Source organism: Cottoperca gobio, chromosome 21 (assembly GCF_900634415.1).
Source record: "Cottoperca gobio chromosome 21, fCotGob3.1, whole genome shotgun sequence".
NCBI classification, from domain to species: Eukaryota; Metazoa; Chordata; class Actinopteri; order Perciformes; family Bovichtidae; genus Cottoperca; species Cottoperca gobio.
Window position 1 is genome coordinate 23860282 of NC_041375.1, and position 17659 is coordinate 23877940.

A 17659-nucleotide genomic window follows, 5' to 3' on the forward strand; every position below is an offset into this window, starting at 1 on the left:
GATATGATAATGAAATGATTTAATGATAAAAATGCATATTTGCAGAGTTCATAATGTCATTAAATTCTCATGTTGTTGTTTTCTATGACTACAGAAATCCTACTCTGAAGCCTGGGATAAGGACAAGTCAAACATCCACATCATGCCTGATGCTATGGATGTTCTTCTCGCCAAGGCAAACAATGCCAACTACAGTTTGGTAAGTGAACAATTAAACATTTAATGGTAAAGCAACTCTTATATAAGGATTATATAATAATAATAAATAATAATAGTAATACATTTTATTTAAGTAAGATGTTTCTAAACAAGGTTACAAAGTGCTTTTCCTTAAATTAGGGCTCGACAATATGCTATATTAATTAGGATATTGTTTTGTTATCAATACTTATGTATGTAATTATAATTTAGTTCTACTTTTGAATTAAAAATGCATGTAATTATGTCTGTTTTTGTGTTTGGTTACAGAAACTGTACAAGCAGGCAAATGAAGACGCCAAGAAGAAGGGATACGACCTGCGTAATGATGCCATTTCCATTATCGCAGCCAGGAAGACCAGGGATATTGCCAGTGATGTAAGCTGTTGGATTCTTTTTAAACGAAGACAAACCATTACCATATATGTATTACTGTACAAGTACTCATGGTACTCTTTTAAAATCTTTCTTCCAGTACAAGTACCACGCAGGATACCGTAAGCAGGTCGGCCACCACATTGGTGCTCGCTGCGTCCAGGACGATCCTCTACTTGTGCTGGCTCTGAACTCAGCCAAGATTGCCAGTGATGCCCTGTACAAGAAGGACTTCAACCAGTCCAAGACCAAGTTCCACCTGCCAGTGGACATGATGGCCTTTGAACTGGCCAAGAAGAACCAGATTCAGGTCAACCACGCCAACTACATCACTCGCCTCCACAACTGGACTTGTCTGCCAGACTCCACCGATGTTCGCCAGGCCAGACATGCTTATGACATACAGAGTGATGTGAGTATGAATCCCTGAATTTATACTATGGTAATTTTTACTTTTTACGAATGTATATTTTTTAAAAGTTTGGAATATCTTTGACCATAATAAGCCCTTTTTGTTGTGTCCAGGCTGTTTACAAGGAGGATCTGAAGATGATGCAGGGTATCGGATGGGTACCTATAGGTTCACTGGATGTTGAGAAGGCAAAGAAAGCTGGTGAGGCCCTGAATGAGAGAAAGTATCGTCAACACCCAAGCAACTACAAATTCAAAATCACCACTGAAGACATACCCATGGTGTTGGCTAAGGCCAACGCTCAGGTTATGAACAAGGTACGAAACTGTATAATATCAAACAACTATATTGACTACATATGGATATGATAATGAAATGATTTAATGATAAAAATGCATATTTGCAGAGTTCATAATGTCATTTAATTCTCATGTTGTTTTCTATGACTACAGAAATCCTACTCTGAAGCCTGGGATAAGGACAAGTCAAACATCCACATCATGCCTGATGCTATGGATGTTCTTCTCGCCAAGGCAAACAATGTCAACTATAGTTTGGTACGTTGAACATTAAGTAGTAACGGTTGTACAGCAACTCGTATTCAGGAATGACTTTCAATGGTAAATGTGTATACTTAACGTCTCTGGGATGATTGTGTTTGTTTACAGAAAAAGTACAAACAGGCAAATGAAGATTCCAAGAAGAAGGGCTACGATATCCGCAGTGATGCCGTTTCCATTAAAGCAGCCAGGGCTTCCACGGACATTGCCAGCCATGTAAGTGTTTCATTTTTGTTATTTAACAAAAAAGTTATTTGTTAATTGTAATATTATTTATATTATAAATGCAACATGTAGAGGCAAATAATTATAGTTTTCCAAAAGAGTATAGTAAATAAATTATTTAATTTGACCCATTCTAAAAAATGTGTGTGTAACTGTTGTTTGTTTTCTTCCAGTACAAGTACCACGCAGGATACCGTAAGCAGGTCGGCCACCACATCGGTGCTCGCTGCGTCCAGGACGATCCTCTACTTGTGCTGGCTCTGAACTCAGCCAAGATTGCCAGTGATGCCCTGTACAAGAAGGACTTCAACCAGTCCAAGACCAAGTTCCACCTGCCAGTGGACATGATGGCCTTTGAACTGGCCAAGAAGAACCAGATTCAGGTCAACCACGCCAACTATATCACTCGCCTCCACAACTGGACTTGTCTGCCAGACTCCACCGATGTTCGCCAGGCCAGACATGCTTATGACCTGCAGAGCGATGTGAGTGTCGCTCCCCTCCTTATTTGTTTCTCTTAATCTCTTACTTCATGTTCATGCTTCAAAGTATGTCAGGAATTGAACTTTGTTTTACTGCGCTTCAAAGGCGGTCTACAAAGCTGACCTGAAGTGGCTCCAGGGCCTGGGCTGGGTCCCCATTGGCTCAGTTGATGTGGAGAAAGCCAAGAAGGCTGGAGAAGCCTTAGATGAAAGGAAGTACCGCCAGCACCCCAGCACTCTTCCCTTCACTAGCACCACAGAGGCTATGAACATCATGCTGGCAAAGAATAACGCTTTGACCATGAACAAGGTTAGAATTCATAATTCTTTGGGTAAAATATAAATGTGTCTTTTGTGTGAAATCTTGATTTGCACTGGAGATCTCTCTCTGGTGATCTCTTAAGTCAATACCATCAAGTAACTCTGGAATTACGTGTGGTTTGTTCCAGCGTCTCTACGTCGCGGCATGGGAGAAGGACAAGACCAAGCTGCACATCAACCCTGACACTCCTGAGATCGTCCTCTCTCAGCAGAATGCTATCAACATGAGCAGGGTAAGCTTAGTGAAAAGGCCTGAAGCTTTCTAGAATTAAGTGCCAGAATCATTCCAATTGTTAAAAAACGCTCTCATATGAGAATTTATATTATGTTTTCAGAAACTCTACAGACAAGGTTATGAGGCCACCATCAACAAAGGCTACTACCTCCCTGGGGATGCGATCTCTATCAAGTCTGCTAAGGCCGGCAGGAACATCATCAGTGATGTAAGTGACGCATACTGTATCAAATATCTCTTTATATGATGGACACACTTGTATTAGACAAAATGCAAGAGAAGTTCTTGTTGTAACATAAAACATTTTCTGCTTATATCATCAGTACAAGTACAAGACAGGATACCGTCAGCAGTTGGGCCACCACATCGGTGCTCGCTGCGTGCAAGAGGACCCTCTGATCATGCTGGCCCTGAACTCAGGCAAGATTGCCAGTGATGTCCTGTACAAGAAGGACTTCAACAAGTCCAAGACTAAGTTCAACCTGCCAGTGGACATGTTGAGTATTGAGCTGGCCAAGAAATGCCAGATCCAAGTCAACCACGCCAACTACATCACCCGCCTGCACCAGTGGACTTGTCTGCCAGACTCCAGTGATGTTCGTCAGGCCAGGAAAGCCTACGATCTTCAGAGTGATGTGAGCCCCTCTAAGACATATTCAACATCTCTTAACATACCACGTTGACTGTGCTTATGTGTTTTAATGTTACATGTATATAAACTTTTCCCAACAGGCTGTATACAAAGCCGACATCGATGAGGTCATAGGTGTAGGATGGGTCCCCATTGGTTCAGTAGATGTGTTGAAGGCCAAGCATGCTGGAAAAATTCTGAGCGACCACCTCTACAGGCTGAAACCAGACAAACAGAAATATACAACTGACATGTCTTCAATGTCCATGGTCTTAGCCAAAGCAAATGCTCAAATCATCAACAAGGTAAAGAATGTCACATCCCTATTTTACAATTTGTCTCATCTTTTCCCTGTGTTTACAATTTATGGTTTATTTCTTCTTCTGTTTCTCACCACAGAAAAACTATGTTGCTGCTTGGGAGGCTGACAAGGTCAAGAATCATGTAATCCCTGATTTACCTGAGATTGTGCTTTCCAAAGCTAATGCGTACAACATCAGCAAGGTACGTTTGGTCTGTTTTGACTTAAACCAGTATTATACATCCACGTCAGAAAATATCAGTGTTCTAGGCATCATGGTTTTTCATTTCATAATTCAACTATTTCTCTTTCAGAAAATATACAGGGAAGGTGTTGAGGAGATGTTCAGGAAGGGCTATGACCTTAAGGCCGATGCCGTCTCTATTATCGCTGCCAAACGAGGACGAGAAATCATCAGTGATGTACGTAACATATAGAGGAATGCTTTTCTCTCTGAAATTGACTTTTGCTTACGCGATATGGCTGTGACTTAAGGCTTTAAAAAACAAGTCAGGCTTATTTCCTTAAGAATACTGTACACATTCTGTTAATTATCACTTCACTCTTTCTCTCTGCACAGTACAAGTACCATGCAGGATACCGTAAGCAGGTGGGCCACCACATCGGTGCTCGCTGCGTGCAAGACGACCCTCTGATCATGCTGGCTATGAACTCAGCCAAGATTGCCAGTGATGCCCTGTACAAGAAGGACTTCAACCAGTCCAAGACCAAGTTCCACCTGCCAGTGGACATGTTGAATATTGAGCTGGCCAAGAAGTGCCAGATCCAAGTCAACGATTTCAACTACAGAACCCACCTGCACAACTGGACCTGCCTGCCTGACTCCACCGATGTTCGCCAGGCCAGGAAGGCTTATGACCTCCAGAGTGATGTGAGTAATGAGAATTTCTCATAATGTGTTTGCAGAAGATTTTGCTGCAAGGAATTCAACGTGACTCTATTTGTTTCCCTCCCGCCGTGATTTGTAGGCTGTTTACAAGGCTGACATGGAATGGATCAGGGGAACAGGTTGGGTGCCAATTGGTTCAATTGATGTGGAGAAAGCCAAGAAATCAGGAGAGATCCTGAGCGAATTCAAGTACCGTCAGCATCCCAGCAATTTCAAATTCACCGCCAAGACAACTGACATTCCATATGCCCTTGCTCAGGCCAATGCCCAGACCATGGACAAGGTAAAGATAGCAAATCCTATTCAATGTTAATACAATGTATTTTATTGTTTTGTTTTTTTGCATTTTTATTTTTGTTTTGTTTCAGTACTTCCCTTGTCTGTTTGACCCTAAAGACAATAGGTTGTTTTAGACAAAGCTCTGTTTGCTTTTATAATCATGTTCTATATTCATGTTCATTCACTTCGCACTAAACCCTGTCAATCTGCTATTTACAGAAAGCGTACACTTCTGCCTGGGAAAAGGATAAGACCAAGCTTCACATCACTCTTGACACCCCAGAGATTATCCTGGCCAAGCAGAATAAAATCAACACCAGTCTGGTAATGCAGTGCCTCTACATGTAGTTGTATAACCAATAAGTACATCACCAAATGATCATATCAGTAATTGTTAACTTGCTTTATGTGTATTAATCAGTTAATTGTGCTAATGTTTGAAGAATGAACGATATTGTCATGTAATTGTTGACCTTTTAGTCTCATATAGTGAAATTGTCTGCTCCATAGGCACTGGTATGTTGTATAATCGTGTATAGCACACAATGTATATATCAGAAAAACTAACCTAACTTTTGTTTCCCCAGAAACAATATCGTGAAGGCTATATGGACACCATAAACAAAGGCTACTACCTTCCCAAAGATGCAATTTCTGTTTTAGCAGCTAGGGCCTCCCGAGACATCGTCAGTGATGTAAGTCTGTACTTCTCGTTTTCACATTCGCTTCACAAGCTGAATTCCTCTGCAGCATTTCTTTTTTTTATTCCACTGCAATGATTCCTATTATGAAACTAATCCAAATGTTTTCCATCCCAAATGTTCAGTACAAATACAAGGCTGGTTACCGCAAGCAATGCGGGCATCATATTGGTGCGCTCAGTGTTAAAGACGACCCACTGCTTATGTTGGCCGCTAATGCAGCCAGGATCTCCAGTGACAACATCTATAAGAAGGACTTCCACAAGAACAAGACCAAGTACACCCTGCCAGGGGACATGCTGACAATTGAACTTGCCAAGAAATGCCAGCAGCAAGTGAATGACTTCAACTATAGAACTCACTTGCACCAGTGGACCTGCCTGCCAGACTCCAGTGATGTGGTTCAGGCTAGAAAGGTCTACGACTTACAGAGTGATGTGAGTACATGTGACGTTTAGCGGGCTTGTGGAGAGTTAATGAAGTAAGAGAGGATTGTTGGAGTATGTTGTTGGCTCTTATCCTACTTTTACTGTTACACCAAAAAGCACATTACCATAATGGAAATTGCCTTAAAGTTACTACAAGGAACTTTTAACTGGTTATGAAACAGTCTCAATGTAATAGCGATGCCTCTACTGTATATGAGTTACATAAGTGCACAAGGAGATTGGCTACTTCTATAGTTATTCTTAATGCTTATCATCGTTGCCACTCGGTTAGATCCGGCGAAATCAGACTTAATCATGCAGGTTCACCGGAAACTCCTTCAGCTCAGAATCCAACCAGGCCTCTGGCATGGACCAGCCCGGCATGGACAGACCCAGATCCAGCTGCCTTCGAATGGCAGTTGCAAGCAGAGCTTTGTCTCGCTGCTCCACTGGGAGCCAACACTGATAACACACTGCTGGAGGGGAGGGAGGTACAGGAGAACCAGGACAGAGCGCGTCAGATTGTCAGACCCTGCTGCAGTAAAATTAGAGTTTTTCTCAGGGGACTCTGGTGCTTGGAAGCACTACCGCTTTTGTCCACAGGGACCGCCAAAATGAACACAAGATGAAAGTTCCTCGTATTAACTTTAAGTTACTATGTTTTCTTGACCATGCAAACACATAGTTAGGGCTGTTGGAGTCTATATGTTTGTTGGTTTCATAGATATTCAGATCACCTCTAACATTTTGATCACTTAGATCTGCATCCAACTAAATTGAATGAAAATCCCTTCATCCATTTTTTTGAGACATTCTGCAGTCAGACAAATACCAAACCTACAAGAACAATAACATAACAGTATTTGTTGGTGGGGTTAAAAGTGATATTTCTTTTTCAGGCCGTCTACAGAGCTGATCTGGAGTGGCTGAGAGGATGCGGCTGGTCACCACATGAATCTGTGGACGTCGTCAAAGCGAGAAATGCTCAGGCTATTTTCAATGAAAGGCTCTACCGCCAGCCACCAAGCTCTGTGAAGTTCACCAGTGTTGTTGACCTCCCGGCTGTGGTCTTGTCCAAGCAAAACGCTCTCAACATCAGTGAAGTGAGTAATAATGTATTTGGTCATGCTAAATGCTTTCCCTTCAAATATCTGTATGAATGGAAGTTAATGTTTTTTTTCTTTCTGGCAGAGTAAATATAGGGAAGTCTGGGATAAGGATAAGCTCAAGTTCCACATGCCGCCTGACGCCCCCGGATTTGTCCTGTCCAAGGCCAATGCTATCAGCATAAGCAATGTAAGTTTGCATTATTAACAAGCCCTGTACTGGTTCCACCTATGTTGGAATTCCTAAAACTTTACATAAATATCTTAAAAGTACACAAATATGTCATTTGTTGAAATGTTTATTCAATTAGTACATTATTGTTGGCACTGTCTAGTAGTCCTTTTGATCATATGTTCTTCCTCTGTGCAGAAACTGTACACAAAGGCATGGGATGACCAGAAGGCTAAAGGCTACCATATCAAGGAGGATACTATCGCTGTGCTGAAGGCTAGAGCTTCCAGAGATATCATTAGTGACGTAAGGAAACAAATCTGGATCAGGTTTAAATACAGTAGATTCATACTTTCTGGCTTTTCATCATCATTCAATCTTTCATCTCTTCTCTTTTAGTACAAGTACCATGAAGGATACCGTAAGCAGGTGGGCCACCACATCGGTGCTCGCTGCGTGCAAGACGACCCTCTGATCATGCTGGCTATGAACTCAGCCAAGATTGCCAGTGATGCCCTGTACAAGAAGGACTTCAACCAGTCCAAGACCAAGTTCCACCTGCCAGTGGACATGTTGAATATTGAGCTGGCCAAGAAGTGCCAGATCCAAGTCAACGATTTCAACTACAGAACCCATCTGCACCAGTGGACCTGTATGCCAGACTCCAGCGATGTTCGCCAGGCCAGGAAGGCTTATGACCTGCAGAGTGATGTAGGTTTATGGAAGTGCTTGTGGATTGTATTCACTCTTTTGTAACAATGATCAAATATTTGTGGATCTTTTGATGATATGTTTACTATATATAATCCTATTTAAACCCAAGAAACTCTCTCACATTGTGATTATTGTACATTTTTAATGTCATGAAAACACATAAACATCTGCCTGTTTTGCTTCCTCAGGCTGTGTACAAAGCTGATCTGGAATGGATCCGCGGATGTGGATGGATTCCACATGAGTCTGTGGGAGTGATGAAGGTGAAGCACGCACAGAAGGTCCTTGCTGAAGTAAGTCCGACTCCAATTTGACTTTTTAGTTACTTGAGAAATCACAGACATTTATATACATTTCTAAACATTTAAAAATGATCTTTATCATTTAAAATGCATGTGTATCTTAAGTAAATGTGCTCAATTATTGTTCCTTCACATTTTGTTTTGCTATTTTACAGAGAGGCTACCGTGTCAAGTTGGATGAGCAGAAATTCACTGTCCCGACTGACAGAATCGACATGATCTGTGCCAAGAATGCTGCTAGTGTCCTCAACGAGGTGAGGATGACTTTCTGCTCTTCAGATGCTATTTGAAAATGTTTCGAGTCCTATCTTCAGTTAAACCACCTAACAGAAGAGTGACTGACAGATTCTAGTTTTTCTTTGGTAACTGAATTTTGATTTATCCTTCTGCTCAGGCCAAATATCGTGAGGCCTGGCACAACGACAAGACCAAGTTCACGGCGTCGGACACTCCAGTTCTTGCCACAGCCAGAGAGGTGGCTAAGATCCTCCACCCGGTAAGATGAATCCTCGTGTGAGGTTTTGCTACATATTTCAATACAAAAATACTTTGTCCTGTACCTATTTTATCTTCTGTTACTATCAGCTTGATAAGTAATACATCATCATAAACCTATAATAACCATTTCCATCTCTTGCAGAAACTGTACACCAAAGCCTGGGATAAGGTCAAAGCCACGGGATACTTCATGCCTGGAGATGCTGTACCAATCAAGCAGTGCATCCAAACAAGTAAAGTGCAGAGTCAAGTAAGTAGTGGGACAAAGTTGCCTCTCTGCCTAATTTAACTGGGAGAGTGGCAATATGGAGATAATGATTGGTGTCTGTTCTGTAGCATAAGTACCTTGCAGAATACCGTAAGCAGGTGGGCCACCACATCGGTGCTCGCTGCGTGCAAGACGACCCTCTGATCATGCTGGCTCTGAACTCAGCCAAGATTGCCAGTGATGCCCTGTACAAGAAGGACTTCAACCAGTCCAAGACCAAGTTCCACCTGCCAGTGGACATGTTGAATATTGAGCTGGCCAAGAAGTGCCAGATCCAAGTCAACGATTTCAACTACAGAACCCACCTGCACCAGTGGACCTGTATGCCGGACTCCAGCGATGTGATCCAGGCCCGCAAAGCCTATGAACTTCAAAGCGATGTGAGTGCTAATCAAACTTATCCAGGACTTCTTTTTCATATTCATACTAGGACTGTGTGTTGGCAAGAATCTGACCATACGATACGTACTATGATACAGGGGTTACGATGCAATGTGATATATTGCCATTTAAAAAAAATCAAATTTTAGTACATTAAACATTTTTTTTATACAATCGGAACAGTGGGATCTGCGTTTGCATTTATCACAGCCCTGTAACATCCAACTTCAAAGCACTACTTGTGAGCGATTAATCTTTGCATGTAAACTATTCAGTGTTTTTGAGAATCGAAAGTTTATCGAGTTTCTCACACCCCTAATTTACACAATGAATACAAAACGTCTGTCTTAACTTCCCAATATGTTTCCTGCTTTATGTCTTCAGAATATATATAAGGCTGATCTGGAATGGATCCGTGGCTGCGGCTGGTTGCCAGCTGAGTCTGTTCACCACGTCAAGGCCAGGAATGCCCAGGAGATCATCAACGACGTATGTTTACAGTATACAGCCTGTTAATTTGCCCACATTTTTGTATAAGTTTGTTGTGACTCACCTCAATGCTGTAATTTAACTTGCAGAGACACTACAAGCAGGGAGCCATAGACGGCTTTGCGAAATTCACCCTGATCGTGGATCGCCCTGAGATTCTCTTGGCGAAGATAAATGCGGCCAACCTCAGTGATGTATGTAAAAATCAAATTTAAACTTCAGGAGGAATAGTTATAAACAGTAATTAAATCTAATATCGAAAACAATGTGTTTGCTTCCTACTATAGCTGAAGTACAAAGAGACCTTCAATGCAGAAAAGGGTCATTATATTGGTTCAGAAGACACTCCTCAACTGGCCCATAGCAGGGAGGTGTCTAAGAACATCAGTGAGGTAATGTGAAATATCTTATGAATAATAAATTATGAATAATATACGCATAATATATCAGCCTTGTCTTAAACTTTGTGTCTGCTTTGTGGGATTTCAGAAAACCTACAAACTGCAGTGGGACGAGTCTAAGGCTACAGGCTACAAGCTGAACCATGAATACATCCCGATTCTCAGCGGCAAGAAGAGCACTGAGATCGCTAGTGATGTGAGTGTCTTACACTGCTTTGTGGTGGTCATTGCTGAAGGCAAAAGCATTTTCTTCTTAGAGTATGACAACAAAAATTGAGACTTTCATTATTCTGGATTCCATGTAGGTCAAGTACAAGACTCTCCATGAGAAGGTCAAGGGTCACTACATGGCCGGGACCCTGGTGGACTTCCCTGAGGTGATGCGCTGTGGAGGGCAGGAGAAGAACAAGGGACTGGTAAGATATGTGTCCATTTATTCCATACATATCAAGGCATCTTAATACTTTTTCAAGGTACTATAAAACATCGAATAAATGGAAAAAGTGAAACCGATACTACATGCACCAAAAGATACAAAGAATTCTTGAAAATAATAGCATTAATGACAATCCTATATAAAAATAACTTTCAAAACAAAAAAATGTTCTAAGGCTTGATTAGGATCTACATTTCCTCTAATCCACATACGATTTATTTTAGGTCAATTTGTTTCACGTAGACAATTTCAATAACTGTCAATGGTGTGCATGTCTTCACAGAGGCTCTACAATAAGGACTACAATATCAGCAAGACCAAGACCCACCTCCCCCCTGACATCATCGCTAACAAGGTTGCTAAGCGCAGCCAGGACATGCTGAGCGACGTCCTCTACCGTACTTACCTGCACCAGTACACTTGCCACCCTGAACAGGTGGACGCCATTCGTGCCCGCAAGAACAACGAGATTCTCAGTGATGTAGGTCCTTCTTACAGACACACCTGCTGCTTGTTAGACAGTAATACATTTATCTGTTTGCAAGCAAGAGATCGTACAAAAACCTCCGATGTTCTTTCCATTGTTAAACATGTCATTGTGTGCTCTGTGCTGTTGCCATTCAATAGGTGTTCTACAAGGAGGACCTGAACTGGATGAAGGGTATGGGTTGCTTCGTCTGGGACACACCAGAGATCGTTCGTGCCAAGAAGTCCTACGAGCTCCAGAGTGATGTGAGTGACAGCCTGGAAGATCACAGGAAACTTTCAGAACTGTTACTTATGACGTATGGTTTGTATGATTAAATTAAGTTTGTGGTGCTGTGATAATTTACACGTGTATAATCTTCCCCCTGTAGCTTAAATACAGAGAAGAGGCCAAGAAAGAATTCAACAATTACTCCATTGTGACTGACACCCCGGCGTATGTGACTGCTATCCTGGGTAACACCTGGGCCAGTGATGTGAGTCAGCTGCACTTTTCTAAAACATATATATATATATATTTGATGTTTGAGTGCATTAATTAAACAATTGTCGTTGGCAGCTCAACTATAGGGAGGCTTATCATAAGGAGAAGCACCTGTATACCACGGTTCTGGATACCCACGACTATGCCAGATGCCACGACTTCAAGCACTACTTCAGCAACGTAAGTATGATAAACATCTCCGTCAGTCGGTGACAGGATTTAAAGATATCAGCTTTGTGAACCGCATGTTGATAATGTTTTTGGCTTTCCTGTCAACAGAAGAACTACAAGGCTGCCTGGGACAAAATCAAAGACAAGAGCTACACGATTCCCCACGACTCACACGCCATGCTGCACGCCAAACAGCAAAAGATCATTCTCAGCAGCGTGAGTTTAACTTCCGTTCATTTCATTCCGTTTTATCGCTGTGCTGGAATTTTCTTTTCTTTATTTTAAGAGACGATATGAATCCTGTTCCCCCTTTTTAGGTGAAGTACAAGGAGGATTATGAGAAGTTCAAATCCCTCTACAGTCTGCCCAAGTCTCTGGAGGACGATCCTAGCACTGCTCGCTGCGTCAAAGCCGGAAAGCTGGTCCTCGATGTAAGTTAAATGTGTTAAGCCATTTCATCTCACACAGGGTTAGCTGTGTTTTAATAAAACAAGCGGCTAAAATGCTTCCAATTGTTTTGCTTTAAGTGCATACACATTGCAAGAATTGTAAATTAATTTGCATACAGATAAGAAGCATAAAATCAAGAAAATGAAAAAATAAGAAATGTATCAGGAGAGGTCAAGACAGCAAACCTCCAAGAAAACTAAGCTAACATCGTTAAATTATATTAGATGTGATAACAATTTCCTTTTTTTCCGAGCTTTTAATAACGTACAAAACCATCTGTTGTCCATCTTCATAGCGTCTGTACAGGGAGGACTATGAGAAGACCAAGGCCAAGAACCACATCCCACCAGACATGCTGGAGATCCTGTCTGCCCGAAATACCCAGTCCACCGTCAGTGGGATCCACTACCGCAAGTTTTTGCACCAGTGGATATGCCTCCCGGACATGCAGGTGTTCACCCAAGCACGCAAAGTCAACGAGCAGCTAAGTGACGTGAGTAACTAATGGACTTTCTCTTGCGTGTTACTGCATCGCATCAGTAGCTAAAGAATGGTCAAAGGTTCAGCAAAGTTCCTGCATATATTTATGATACTATACCTTTTTATTTAACTTGCATTTTCCAGCACTGAATAAGCAAATAAGCCAAAAAGAAACCGTGTCATTCTCAAAGCTATTATATTTGCGCTGCCAGGCAAATAGTGTCTTAGTGCTCCTGTGCACATATTTAAATGAGTTAATATGCATACTGTACATTTGGAGCAAGATTGGACACTTTCTATGCAAATGAGTCTCTTTGCAAAACCAATGCAATTCAGAAAGATCAGCTCTAGTATTCTCAGGCAGGTACAGTGAACTCCAGAGAGTTAACTGAGACGTAGAGAGTTAAGAGAGTTCGAGAGGAACTGAAGTGCAGGACGCCTTAATGAATAGTATCGTGGATATTTATCGCTCACAACATTGTGGCATGAAACAGAGAGGAATCAATAAAGCACAGACGCAGATATCGTTAACAATTATTATTTTGTTGTACAACAAACAATAATAATGAGAACACTACCTGCTTCCAAGCACAACCGCGTAGTGTCCCAACTCATGAAGAGAATCTAGCCCTTATATTTGAGTTCTTAATGAACACACGGACCTTGTCTCCCAAACATACATTGAGGCACATATGATCATGACACCAACATAATCTAAAACAGATGTGAAGGTCACTTCCTCATGATCATTAACGGGTTCCCTTAACTTCATTACAATATGGAGTCCATGTCAGTCATGTCAAAGTATGCACATATGGCATGGGTCATACATTGCAAACTTAATAAATAAGACATTCTTCATTAGATTATCTTAACAGTATGTTTCTGAAAGGGCCCACACGTCTTGATTCTGTATACTGTATGAAAAAGGATCCGGTTTCAACCGATACAAATGCATCTGCCAAAGTCCCGTGTGCTTCGTTGTGTCCCCAGATCTTCTACAAGGACGACTTGAACTGGCTGAGGGGTATCGGCTGCTACGCCTGGGACACGCCGGAGATCCTCCGTGTCAAGAATTCTGGGAATCTCCAGAGTGAGGTTAGTCCTCTCAATGTATTCATTGTCATGCTACCCTCTATTTCACCTCCTCGTACAACTTCCTTCCAGTAAATCCTCCAGAGACTCAAACCACCAAGTGTTTAATCCAGAGTGATGCTGATTGCCACGTCCTTGTGTTTGTATTCCCAGAACCTGTACAGAGCCAAAGGTATCGAGTCTTTCAAGGAGTATTCGGTGGTGACGGACACTCCGGTGTACGAGACGGCCAAGCAGAACTCTCAGAACCTGAGCGATGTAAGTTACTCGGTGAAGGTTCAACGTTGGCTCACAACTATGTTTCATTACCAAACAAAACGTCTTTTCTTCTTCTCTCTTTCCAGCTGCACTACCGCTATGATTACAACGCCAACATCAAGGGAACCAGCTCTGCTGCTGCTGTTACCATCGACACACAAAGGGCACGCCTGGCTAACTACATCCAGAGTGACGTAAGATGATGTCCCTTTGTATTCAGCGTACCTACACCTACAGTGTTTACTGTATACTGTAAGAATGTAGGAGTTCCCTACAGTCTGCCTTAGTTTGAGATTTTGGACACAAGAATAATCTGTGACTTTGCTTCTACAGTATACTGTATTAATTTAACATTGAGAAATGGCAGGACTGCATGTAGCACATAGGGAGCTCTACAGGGAATATGGGTATTCCTAATTGGGTGAAAAAGCAAACAAATATATGCTGCATTTCAATTTATATAGTTTCCTCTTAAGAGTTTCACGATTTATACATTTATTTATTTATATATTTATTTTGTTCAGTGCGTATGTGTGTTTCTGTGCATCCATTGGTGCTGAACCAGCTGAAATGCTTCCCTTCTCACCTTGCTGTCTTGTCCTCTCTCAGAACGTGTACAAGGAGGCCAACAAGCACTCAATGCCCACTGGTTACTCCCTGCCCCACGACACGCCCCTCATCAAGCAGGCTAAGTTGAACAGCGTTGTCACCAGCAATGTAAGTACAGTCACTGCCTATTAAACTGCCAATTTAACCTTTGCATGTTACTGAATCATATACGTTTTGCTTTTCTTCGTGTAGGTGAAGTACAAGGAAGCCTACGAGATGATGAAAGCGAAGGCCTACACTCTTCATCCAGAGGGTGTCAACTTCGTCCTCTCGAGGAAGGCTAACCAGATCACCAACGATGTAAGATGAACCACGGCTGCTGTTGTTGACACCACAGATTTACACTCTTTACTACCGACTCTTTTACTGGATGAAACGATCTCATGTGTTGTCGTCTTTCCTTCCCCAGCGTCTGTATCGGGAGTTGTACCACAAGCAAAAGGACAAGATCCACACAACCTATGACACCCCCGACATCAAACAAGTCAAGATGAACCAGAAACACCTCAGCGACGTACGAATCCATTCTCACACTATTTAAGTCATTAATCTACATATTCTTGTTCATGATGGAGTTGAATAGTATGTTGGACTCATGTGTTGTTTGTTCCCTTCTCTAGTTGTGCTACAGAGAGAAATACTACAACAGCAGAGGCCAGCTGATCTCTCTGCCCGTTACGCCCCAGCTGATGCACTGCTACCACGTCAACGAGATCACCAGCGATGTGAGATGGGAGATGAGTCTGACACCGATGTTTTACTTTAGTTGGACAATGTTGGTTAAAATCATTTTGTGTTTTTAGCTCAAATACAAAGAGGATCTGACGTGGCTGAGAGGCGTCGGCTGCTTCTTGTACGACACCCCGGAGATGATCAACGTCCGCAACATCACCAAACAAAGGGTACGTGTGGACGGAATATCCCTTTATGTTATTATTGTTCATTTTCAGTGGTATCCAGCTTCCTGCAGTGCCGTCACAATGCTTTGTGTTGCATATGTTATTGTCTTTTCTAGGTGAACTATCCAGTGGAGGCTAAGAAGAATCTTGCCAACTTCTCCGTGGTCCTGGACACACCCGAGTACAAACGTGTGACTGAGCTAAAGACCCACATGAGCAGCGTGAGTCATTTTCCCCAAACACACTTTATCACATTGAGGTACTCTTAAATGTTGTGACATATCTGATTGAGTTTTTGACTTTCTGCTCCTCTATCTCCAGATGATCTACAAAGCCCAGAGCAAGGAAGAAATGGCAAAGGTCACCACCACTGTGGACTCTGTGGACATCAAGAGAGCCAAATGGGCTCAGCTGCTGACAAACAAAGCAAGTCCACACACACCATCCTTCATTGCATGTATTGTTCTGCACAGATTTTTCTTTTACTGATAATCTAATCTGTATTGCATCTGTTTCTCTACAGTTCCAGTACACCAATGTGGCTTCCAAGGAGAGATCTCATTTCACTCCAGAAAGTGACACTCCAAACATGGGCCATGCTAGAAGAATGAAAGTGGTCTACAGTGACGTGAGTCTTCGCCTTCTTCATTTCTTCTTTAACGTTGCCATTGTTTCCTTGCTGTTTATCAGCGGGACGTCATACCTTCGTAACAGTGTTTGTGTTTTTATTCAGGGATATTTTGTAGCTGACTTTCTGCTCGAGAATAGAAATAACTGTAAATGCTGTCAGTGACAAGAATGATGTAACTTTCTTCCCTTAGAACAAATACAAAGACCAGTATGAGAAGATGAAGCACAGATACACCGCTATTGCTGATACACCTCTGCTGATCCGTGCCAAGAAAGCCTACCTCCAGTCCAGCGATGTGAGTATGCTCATTGGTTACGCTTCATTACAGACAATAATATTCATATCTGTGCACTCATTTTTAGTTCTTCTGCTTCCCTTTAGCAGTAGACCCGTGGACACTAACTGGTCACTGTTGCTCCACTAATTTCAGAGCATTAGTCTATAAAACTTGAAATAAAACGTGTGTTACTCCACCTGAATAAACTACTAATGAAGCTTTGATTAGCTAATGGAGAGTTTAGGAGCACGACCCGCAGACAAAAGGGTTTAAGTAACAGACTTTACATACGTTAGCGACAAGGCAACGTAACGAGCACTAAGAGTTTAACACTAGGAAAACAGCTGGAACGCTACAGGAACAGATGAGACAAAGAAGCAGAGACTAAACACACGAGGGAGGGAAGGTGAAGCTGATCAGGGCAGGTGATCACACAGGCGGGAAACACACGAGGACAGGAAGTGTCTGAAACGAGTTTACCAAAATAAAACAGGAAGTTAACCAAAGACGATCAAACAAGGAGAACATAACAAGAAGAAGGTGCTTTATATGTATTTGTGTTTACGCATTCTCTTCTTCATGTCTGCAGCTGCGTTACAAAGAGACCTTTGAGCTCTCCAAGGGCCACTACCACACAGTGAAGGATGCACTGGACATCACCTACCACCGCAGAGTCACGGATGACATCAGCGAGGTCAGTATTTGTTCTGAGTGTCTTTGCATATTTATATTTAGACGATGTTAACCATAAAATATAATTTAGAATTAAACTCTTACTGGTTTTCCTCTCCTCTCTACTCCAGGTTAAATACAGGGAGAAGTACATTAACTCTCTGGGTACATGGAAGTCCATCCCTGACCGCCCGGAGTTCTTCTTCAGCAAAGTTGCCAACGATAACGTCAGCAACGTGAGTACTGTTGACTGTGCTACGAGACAGAAGGGCCTACAGTACCATTGACACACTACGTCATATTTTGATTTAATCCCCTTTTT

The 17659-nt window shown here is 42.1% G+C and overlaps 1 protein-coding gene across 17 annotated transcripts in view; it reads left to right on the forward strand.

Annotated features, from left to right (window-relative positions):
* Positions 1-17659, forward strand: part of neb (nebulin) — a 59613-nt gene that overhangs the window by 23156 nt on the left and 18798 nt on the right. For all 17 annotated transcript variants that reach the window (XM_029458538.1, XM_029458546.1, XM_029458545.1 and 14 more), the window contains 54 exons: positions 95-199; positions 469-576; positions 674-985; positions 1099-1302; positions 1438-1542; positions 1654-1761; positions 1944-2255; positions 2359-2562; positions 2702-2806; positions 2909-3016; positions 3132-3443; positions 3541-3744; positions 3839-3943; positions 4055-4162; positions 4321-4632; positions 4730-4933; positions 5149-5253; positions 5517-5624; positions 5756-6067; positions 6958-7161; positions 7250-7354; positions 7535-7642; positions 7736-8047; positions 8239-8343; positions 8508-8606; positions 8747-8848; positions 8993-9100; positions 9187-9498; positions 9884-9988; positions 10078-10182; positions 10276-10380; positions 10478-10585; positions 10695-10805; positions 11109-11306; positions 11453-11557; positions 11683-11787; positions 11871-11975; positions 12075-12182; positions 12284-12397; positions 12712-12909; positions 13890-13994; positions 14145-14249; positions 14336-14443; positions 14859-14966; positions 15051-15158; positions 15268-15372; positions 15479-15583; positions 15662-15760; positions 15874-15978; positions 16079-16183; positions 16281-16385; positions 16579-16683; positions 17255-17359; positions 17469-17573. In XM_029458538.1, coding sequence (XP_029314398.1) covers positions 95-199; positions 469-576; positions 674-985; positions 1099-1302; positions 1438-1542; positions 1654-1761; positions 1944-2255; positions 2359-2562; positions 2702-2806; positions 2909-3016; positions 3132-3443; positions 3541-3744; positions 3839-3943; positions 4055-4162; positions 4321-4632; positions 4730-4933; positions 5149-5253; positions 5517-5624; positions 5756-6067; positions 6958-7161; positions 7250-7354; positions 7535-7642; positions 7736-8047; positions 8239-8343; positions 8508-8606; positions 8747-8848; positions 8993-9100; positions 9187-9498; positions 9884-9988; positions 10078-10182; positions 10276-10380; positions 10478-10585; positions 10695-10805; positions 11109-11306; positions 11453-11557; positions 11683-11787; positions 11871-11975; positions 12075-12182; positions 12284-12397; positions 12712-12909; positions 13890-13994; positions 14145-14249; positions 14336-14443; positions 14859-14966; positions 15051-15158; positions 15268-15372; positions 15479-15583; positions 15662-15760; positions 15874-15978; positions 16079-16183; positions 16281-16385; positions 16579-16683; positions 17255-17359; positions 17469-17573 — 7836 coding nt within the window. The remainder of the gene's footprint in view (positions 1-94; positions 200-468; positions 577-673; positions 986-1098; positions 1303-1437; positions 1543-1653; positions 1762-1943; positions 2256-2358; positions 2563-2701; positions 2807-2908; positions 3017-3131; positions 3444-3540; positions 3745-3838; positions 3944-4054; positions 4163-4320; positions 4633-4729; positions 4934-5148; positions 5254-5516; positions 5625-5755; positions 6068-6957; positions 7162-7249; positions 7355-7534; positions 7643-7735; positions 8048-8238; positions 8344-8507; positions 8607-8746; positions 8849-8992; positions 9101-9186; positions 9499-9883; positions 9989-10077; positions 10183-10275; positions 10381-10477; positions 10586-10694; positions 10806-11108; positions 11307-11452; positions 11558-11682; positions 11788-11870; positions 11976-12074; positions 12183-12283; positions 12398-12711; positions 12910-13889; positions 13995-14144; positions 14250-14335; positions 14444-14858; positions 14967-15050; positions 15159-15267; positions 15373-15478; positions 15584-15661; positions 15761-15873; positions 15979-16078; positions 16184-16280; positions 16386-16578; positions 16684-17254; positions 17360-17468; positions 17574-17659) is intronic.